Consider the following 8705-nt stretch of genomic DNA (forward strand, 5'->3'; position numbering starts at 1 on the left):
GCTGATTATTTGTGCTCATCACTCGGATATATTCTTTTAATTACACATTTATCATAATTCCTCCATTATTATTATTTTAAAACATTTTCTTTGGGTTTAGCAAACAAAGTGGAATTCCAAGTAACTTAAGAAGACTTGCTAATAGAAAACATACTTTAAAATTAGTTAATGGATTTGGCTGATGTTTCTTCGCTCATGGAAAACATAATATGCTTAGGCTTAGGTTATATCTCATTTATACTCTCCTTTCCTTCAGGTATTACAAATGCTCATCTGGTGATGATTATTAGCTTTAGTTGTTATTTCAATGGGTAAAAAAGAACTTACGGAAAGTGATTTTCGATGACTGTGATTTTAATTAATTTATTCCTCGATGGGCCAAATAAAAACACTCTTGCTAAAGTTTCAAGCCAAAATCCACAAGTTGAACAGACTTGCTTTCTGGAACATAACAGTACGTTTTAAAATTAGCACCACGGCGTGGGGTACAAAAATGTGCATGAGGACGACGTCACTGTTGTCTGTAAGAAAATGCAGACACGTTTGTGTGCATGAAACCACACAGGCGTTGAGTGTCTGCAGCGATAAAGAGCAGACACGCAGGACTGAATAGACTCCACTGTATCGAGCTCCCGTTTCTGTGATGCATCAGTGACAGGCCGTAGTGTAACGCTCAGAATCCTGAAGGATTGTGTACAACGCAGAGACAACCTGCACAGGGTCGTCCTGACAGATGCGCTGTAGCCATGCCAAGCTGTGTTTATCTTTGGGCCGTTGAGTTTGTTATTCCATTATGTAATGCTATGACTGGCAAACATGAAAATGACCTCTTGTGGAGCACTGCGGTTTTTGTTAACATGTTAAATATAATGTTTTTAGGGTGTGTGAATGGAATACTGCTATTACAGCGCCCAACGAGCTGTGGGAAATGGGAATGGTGCGGTACCGTGTTACACACCGAACCCAGAGGAGAATACATTTCAAACGTCTGGTAACATGCAGTGCTGAGGAAAACTCATTTGTCTTGATCTAAAGGACAGCTTTGATGATGAGCTGTGTGAGTTAGAATTTCAGACAAGACTTAATTTAAGGCAAATTTTGAGCCGCTTACACATAATAAAAATTACATTTAAGTCAATTAAGAAAATGAAGCAAATGCTTGATGTCCAACTAATAAACCCAAACAGCATTTATTTCTTTGTTTAAACAAATGACAAATTATGCAAATATTCCTACAGGAGAATTGCTTTGAATCGTTCAAAGCTGAATCATATCGAACAAACACATAACTAAGCCAACACAGCATGTGAAGTCATCTAACTTCAGTTCCTTCCAAGTTCAGTTGGTAGATGTATTCACTTGATTGAAGAGTTTATCTTTGATAACCTGGGACATCAAACCATGAATTGCTTCAATGGTCGTTTTGCAGCTGAGGAGGAAAGAAAATATTAAAAACATGATAAATTGAAATTAAAAAAATTATGTCACTAGTGGGGACTTTTTACCAAAACAGAGACTCGTCTTAGTAATTACCCATTATCTTATAAAATGTTTTATATTATATATATATATATATACACACACACACACACAGAAGGGCAAATAAGATTTTAGTCAGCCATCAGTTGTGCAAGTTCACCCACTTAAAAAGATGAGGAGGCCTGTAATTTCCATCATAGGTACACTTCTCTACACAACTATGAAAGACAGAATGAGAAAAAAAGATTTTTTTAGAAAAGGATTTTTAACGATTTTATTTGCAAATTATGGTGGAAAATAAGTATTTGGTCAATAGAAAAAAAGTTAATCTCAATAATTTGTTAAATACCCTTTGTTGGCAATGACAGACGTCAAAAGTTTTCTGTAAGTTGCCACAAGGTTTTTTACACACTGTTGCTGGTAGTTTGGCCCATTCCTCCATGGAGATCTCTTCTAGAGCAGTGATGTTTTGGGGCTGTCGCTGGGTAACGCGGATTTTCAACTCCCTCCAAAAATTTTCTATGGGGTTGAGATCTGGAGACTGGCTAGGTCACTCCAGGACCTTGAAATGCTTTTTACGAAGCCACTCCTTTGTTGCCTGGGCGGTGTGTTTGAGATAATTTTCATGCTGAAAGACCCAGCTACATTTCATCTTCAATGCCCTTGCTGATGAAAGGAGGGTTTTACTCAAAATTTCATGATACATGGCTGCATTCATTCTTTCTTTTACACAGATTAGTCGCCCTGGTCCCTCTGCAGAAAAACAGCCCCAAAGCATGATGTTTCCACCCTCATGCTTCATAGTAGGTATGGTGTTCTTTGGATGCAACGCGGCATTCTTTCTCCTCCAAACACGACAAGTTGAGTGTTTACAAAAAGTTCTATTTTGGTTTCATCTCATCCCAATCCTCTTCTGGATCATACAAATGCTCTCTAGCAAACTTCAGACGGGCCCGGACATGTCCTGGCTTCAGCAGGGGTAACCTACACGTCTGGCACTGCAGGATTTGAGTCCCTGGCGGCGTAGTGTGTTACTGATGGTAGCCTTTGTTACTTTGGTCCCAACTCTGCAGGTCATTCACTAGGTCCACCATGTGGTTCTGGGACTTTTGCTCACCGTTCTAGTGCTAATTTTGACCCCACAGGATGAGATCTTGAGGGGAGATTATCAGTGGTCTTGTATGTCTTTTATTTTCTAATAATTGCTCACACAGTTGATTCATTGACACCAAGCTGCTTACCCATTGCAGATTTAGTCTTCCCAGCCGGGTGCAGGTCTACAATTTTGTTTCTGGTGTCCTTTGACAGCTCTTTGGTCTTGGCCATAGTGGAGTTTGGAGTCTGACTGTTTGAGCCTGTGATACTTTAATACAGGTAACGAGTAGAGTGAGATGAGCCTCTTCAAGAAGAAGTCACAGGTCTGTGAGAGCCAGAAATCTTGCTTTTTTGTAGGTGACCAAATACTTATTTTCCACCATAATTTGCAAATAAATTATTTAAAAATCAGACAATGATTTTCTGTCCCCCCCCCTCCCCCATTTCATTTTGTCTCTTATAGTTGAAGTGTACCTATGATGGAAATTACAGGTTACAAAATTACACACAAATACAATGTGTGACAATTTTAATCCATTTTAAATAAATAAAACTAATTTTTATTAAAACAGTTTTTTACAGTTCTGTACAATTGTTTTTATATTTATCCACACATCTGAGACCATATTTTTTTTATAATGCCTCTATAAAGAATTTGAATTATCAGTGTGACATTTGAGCAATGTAGCAATAACTTTGAGCAATGAGAGCAATAGAAGCAATCAAACCAACAGGGCAAAAAGTGAAGTGAGTAGTCTAGCACATGTAACAAGGTTTTTTTTCTCACTTATTTATCAGAACTGACATTTTAAACAAAAAGGAAACACTTAAAACTGAATGAACAAAGATTGTAATACCTGTCACGTGTTGCCTTTGCTAGTTTGTCCTCAGATTTCCTATCATGTGTGTCTAAGCCCAGCATGAAACTGCCTCGTCCCAGCTGGGCTTCTGCCTGCTCAAGCTTCTCCGACAAGTCAAACACCTGTCCAGTGGTGTAATCTGCATTCTGAAAGAACAAGAGCCATTAACACCACCATTTCGCTTGCTCTAGGTTAATACACGATTTCACAACAATACTTTTAACTGGCCTTTCACTGATGGTGGATTCAAACATTTTTTGAATGTTTGCTGAAGCCCTGAATGAGGTCTCAAAAGTTTGCAGAAGGTGAGGTTGTACACTGCCCAAACGAAAACAGACTTGACTTAAGGTCTCTGTCTGTGGTGACAACGTAATCACTGACACCACTTCTTCTTTTGCGTAGAAAGTTGCTCTTGACAAGTAGTCAATTTATCTCTAACGCAGAGCTCTGAGGCTGTTGTTTAGATAGTCTACAACTCATTGAAAGTGTTAAACAAAGCTCAAGACAGAAGAATGTCATAGTCAACAATGACAGGCTTTTGAAAACAAATGGGTAGGGAAACAAAAGCAGCATTTACAAATATTAATCATCTGCGCAGGTTGTCAACAAACTGTCATATTATAAGTCACATTCACATAAAATACTCCAGGATGATAAAGACAATTATTGTGTAAATATTTTAATTCTTTTTTTATTTTAGAAATATCAATATAAATGACAAACAGATGAACATTATTATAATAAATAAATGTTACACTTATATTAAATAATTATAATGTGACTGAGATTTTCTTACTGTGAAATACCCTAATTGGTTACACTTTATTTTAAGGTGTCCTTTTTGTAGTGTAATTATATATTAAAGTACTGAGTATTTTAGTTAACAACATGTATTTTGTATCATACGCATATATATTACATGATCAGTCTATAGGCGCATAGGGCCCTATTTTAACGATCTAAGCGCATGGTCTAAAGCCCCGTTCACACCTCCAGCGATTTTGTCACTGCATGTCCCCAGCGTCAGAGATTCATGACGCTAGTGGGCGTTCCTACTACGGGTTGATTAAATACTTCACTCCTATTGGTTGTCGCTTGCGAAAATAGCTTCTCATTTGCATAAAATGCAAATTGTTCTCATTTGCATAAAATGCTCTCATGTTGCCGGAAGTCGCCAGCTCTCCACTGAAATAAATGGGATCATGTCATTTTGTCGCTGCCTGTCGCTGGCGGTGTGAACGGGGCTTAAAGCGCACAGCACAAGTGCACTTATTGCGTTTCTGAATCCACTTTTGCTAGTTTAACGACGGGAAAAAAATTCTGTGTGTCCTGTGCATGGTCTAAAAAGGTTGTCCCAATTCTCTTAATGAGTGTGTTTTAGGCTCCCATTCCCTTTAAAAGCCAGTTGAGCATTGGCAAAAAATACTGCGCTACCGACTTTAGACCAGGGTTTTTTGGTCAATCGCGCAGTCAATTTCATTTGCCTGAAAATAGCAACGAGCCTACAACTTACCTGACCTTGGGCTGCAACTAACGATTATTTTAATAATCAACTAGTTGACCGAATATGTTTCTGATATGCTATTTGTAGTTATTCCATGGTAGCCATTAACCATAGTTTTGCTTTAATCCATAGTTTAACTATGGTATTTGTGTGGTTATTAAAATGCTAATCAATATGACAAAAACAAACAAACATGGTTTTACAATCTAATAAAACAAAACTGTTACTAGATAAGAGGAATGTTCTGCAGGAACGCAGACATGCACGCTCTGCAGGAACACATTCGCTAAGGACACTCATTTCTGTATCCTGTACAACCGTCTTACATTTATAATCAATTACACACTGTTATTCCTTTACAGTTCTTTATATTATAGTTTTTTTATTCTGTATTATTTACATTATAGGTACATTACTATGTTATGATTTTTTATTGGTATTTTTACTTATTGAAACATCACGATAACAGCTTTTGATCATTTAAAACAGCTACCGCGTTAGGTCCTAACTAAGCAGACAATATTTCACAGGGGGACAGGATTTATCATGACACCAACAGTCGTTCAGTGAAGTTTGCAGCTAAAGGTCAGACTTGCACGCTTTCATGCTTTAATCGCATGAATTGGTAACATTTACAGATAAGGATATAACCACTGTTATATAACCTGTAGGATAAACAGGATATAACCTGTAAAATGAAGGCTGAGATACTTTAGACCGCGAAAAAAGAGTTCCTGGGAAAATTTGTTCCGGGTAATTTCGGTGGAAACGGTGCTATACATGTAACATATGTAACAAGGACACTGTAAAATAATTATTTTACACCAATAAAAGAGAGTGCTTACTGTCAGCAGACTGGAGGAGCTCAAAGTGTTGACCCAATACTTATTCCACAGCAGCTCTAGGAGTTTGCGGTCCAGGGAAGACTTAAAATAAGACACTTCTAAAGCATAATACCTAAAACAGAAACCGGTTTATAGTGAAGTTCCTACACAGTAAAATTAAATCATTTAAAACAAGTTTATGTATATTATAAGCACAGAAAAGCTTACTGTTTGCAGTGCACTCCAAAATCCTCAATCTTGTTAAGAGGTATAGTCTGGTATTCAGATGGACCCTCATCTGGAGGCTTGTAACCCTACCGTTAACATTTAAATATGTGGTGATTTAAACTCAACTCATAAACTCTTCAAACTCATAAATTAATAGACACATAAATATAAAATTCTACACGGTTACAAAAACAATTTACTGATTACCTTCGGATATGTCCTGAAAGCTCCAAGATTGACCTTCCCTGCGGATATAGTCCTTGTGGGATCAATCTGAGGAGGAAGAAAAATGACATGGACCGTAATAAGCAAAACAGTTCAGTCAAATATAACAAATAAAAACATTGAGCTGCCAGTTTAGCAAATGAAAGTTATGAGCAGCAGCTTGCTATTTTGCCCTGGGCACAAAATAAGCAATAGCAACGAAGGGTAAACTGTATAATGTATCAGTTACAAAGCCAACACCAATTAATCAGAAAGCACTACAAATGTCACCAAACTGGGGTCAATTATGAATCACTGATATCGCTGAATTTAAACTGATACTGCAACAGTTTCATAGCTGAACTATTTTCCCCCTCTGTCTTTAGAGATTAATGGCATCATGGTTGACAAAATCAGCCCTAATGAGAAATAAGCAACAAGTTAACATTTACAACAGCACTTACCACAACTGCAACAAAGGGCTCTTGAAACTGCTGGTTAAGCATCTGAGTGCTGACATCTATGCCTGAAAGCCAGCAGCCGTATCCAGGATGACTGTGATACCATCCAATGGCATTCTCCAACCGCCCCACCTAAAATAATGCATCAGAATTAATCATATTTCATCACATACTGGTCATGACATTCATTGGGAGATGACTCATATGTCTATAATGTACAAAATGTTTATCTTATTTCCTTTGACTGATCACTATTAAGATTTTATTTTTAAAATCACAGTTTTTCCTTCATTGATTCATTTTAAATGGTCTCATGATTTAATAAATAAAAATATTTCATTTATTTTCATTTAACATTGGATCATGTAAACCAAATGTATATAATTATAAACTAATTTTAGATGTTTATTATACACCACACCACAGAAAATATCATGTTTCAATATACAGAATGCATGTATATTTTAGTTCCTCTGACAAGTCACCATTTATTTTAGGATGTTTCCTATTTTTAAATCACCTTTTTGAATTTCATTTATTTATTTTAAGATGGTCTTGTGATGTGATAAATATATACAATTTTTAAAAGGGCAAATATTCCATGAAAACGTAATTTTAGATCATGAAAACTGATATAATTATAATAGTAATAATAATAATAAAACAATTAGTAAATTAATGTTTAGTGAAGCGTAGCATATAGCACTAGACAAATTCAGCATTCACAATGCATTTTTAAAGAAGTGAATACTATGTGGGTTTATTCTTAGTAGCCAAATCTATTTGAGAGAATCTATTTGGATCAGGTACCTGTTTAGCATTCTCTATATAAGCAGCCATGTATTCATAGGCTGCAGCCTGAGCATTGACTCGTGTTTCAGTGCCCTCCACGGGTAGAGCAAAACTGTCCATGATTATCATGGTCTCTCCATCCACCTTCCCCAGCATGAGTCCCATCACCTCTAGGTTTCCTCCAGAACGGGCATGCATCACCATCTTCAACAGTGCCAAAGCTGATATCTTGCAGTACTTAAAATAATGATGGCTGTAAACAATAAACGCAGTATGGAGAACTGTGTTCTTACTCATTCGAAAAAATATATTTTGAGGAGAATGAAATTCTTATGTTGTGGTATACTCACTCTTTAGTCCATGGTTTGGCCGCCAGAATCTCTTGTTGTTGTTTTTTGTCATACTTATATATTTCATCAATACTCTGAACTTCCTGCATGCTGTTTGACAGCTCCCATGTCTTCATCGCTATGCTACTGCCAGCCATAGCTAGCAAGAATCGGGTTTTATGTCCAGATGAACTACAAAGAAGTATGTTAAATACCACTAGCAATTTACGATATTGAAAGTACTAGATAATAGATCAGGTGTTTAGTTTATTTAAACATTTAAACGCAGCATTTAGAAATCATTAACAAACCTGCTGTATCCCTTTACAAAAACCCTCAACTCTCAAACCTGAGTGAAGCTAGCGAGCATACCGTAAACTAAGGAATTATATTGCTGTCAAAATAAAAGCCTCAACATAACTATACTGTTTAGTGAACATAGCTATCATATGCCGGATTATGGAATTAATGGATGTTAAAATAAAAGTATCAATATAACGCGAATGTTTTTATAGAGCCTTTTCACCACAGACTGTAAAAAAATAATGTGCTTTTCACAGACAGTGATGTCACGTTTTAACGATCATCAATATCGTATTTTCATGCAAAAAGTATGTACATTTATAACACTAATACTTTTTATTATATTACTTTTGCATTAAATTACAAAAAAAAAAAAAAAAAAAAGTTAGTCTACTGCTTCTGGAGAGACACTGAAGTTATCAATCTCATTCTGTTTTCCCCTCTTTTGTCACTTTTGTGGAGTTTTTATTTCGCTATTTGAGCAAACGGACACACACACACACACACACACACACACACACACACACACACACACACACACACACACACACACACACACACACACACACACACACACACACACACACACACACACACATATATATATATATATATATATATATATA

The 8705-nt window shown here is 36.5% G+C and overlaps 1 protein-coding gene across 2 annotated transcripts; it reads right to left on the reverse strand.

Annotated features, from left to right (window-relative positions):
* Positions 1–1165: 1165 nt before the first annotated feature.
* Positions 1166–8164, reverse strand: cops5 (COP9 signalosome subunit 5). 2 transcript variants are annotated; one of them, XM_067434788.1, is made up of 9 exons: positions 8088–8164; positions 7798–7968; positions 7466–7700; positions 6659–6787; positions 6198–6263; positions 5991–6076; positions 5784–5895; positions 3432–3580; positions 1166–1429 (listed from the first exon to the last, which is right to left on the reverse strand). In XM_067434788.1, the coding sequence occupies exons 2-9, from the start codon at positions 7932–7934 to the stop codon at positions 1339–1341; spliced, it is 1005 nt and encodes a 334-aa protein (XP_067290889.1). In that variant the 5' UTR covers positions 7935–7968; positions 8088–8164; the 3' UTR covers positions 1166–1338. The 2 variants fall into 2 exon arrangements, with proteins under 2 accessions (XP_067290889.1, XP_067290888.1); XM_067434787.1 differs by having other exon boundaries at positions 7798–8161.
* Between the last annotated feature and the right edge of the window lie 541 nt (positions 8165–8705).

Source organism: Pseudorasbora parva, chromosome 24 (genome assembly GCF_024679245.1).
Source record: "Pseudorasbora parva isolate DD20220531a chromosome 24, ASM2467924v1, whole genome shotgun sequence".
Classification (NCBI taxonomy): Eukaryota; Metazoa; Chordata; class Actinopteri; order Cypriniformes; family Gobionidae; genus Pseudorasbora; species Pseudorasbora parva.

What these genes read in the sequence shown, in the direction of transcription:
- cops5 (XM_067434788.1), bottom strand. Translation starts at nt 7,934, where the DNA reads ATGGCTGGCAGTAGCATAGCGATGAAGACATGGGAGCTGTCAAACAGC. An exon ending in ATATAGAGAATGCTAAACAG is followed by an intron (nt 6,788 to 7,465) that starts GTACCTGATCCA and finishes GCATTATTTTAG; the next exon opens with GTGGGGCGGTTGGAGAATGC. An exon ending in GCAAAGGCAACACGTGACAG is followed by an intron (nt 1,430 to 3,431) that starts GTATTACAATCT and finishes TTTCCTCCTCAG; the next exon opens with CTGCAAAACGACCATTGAAG.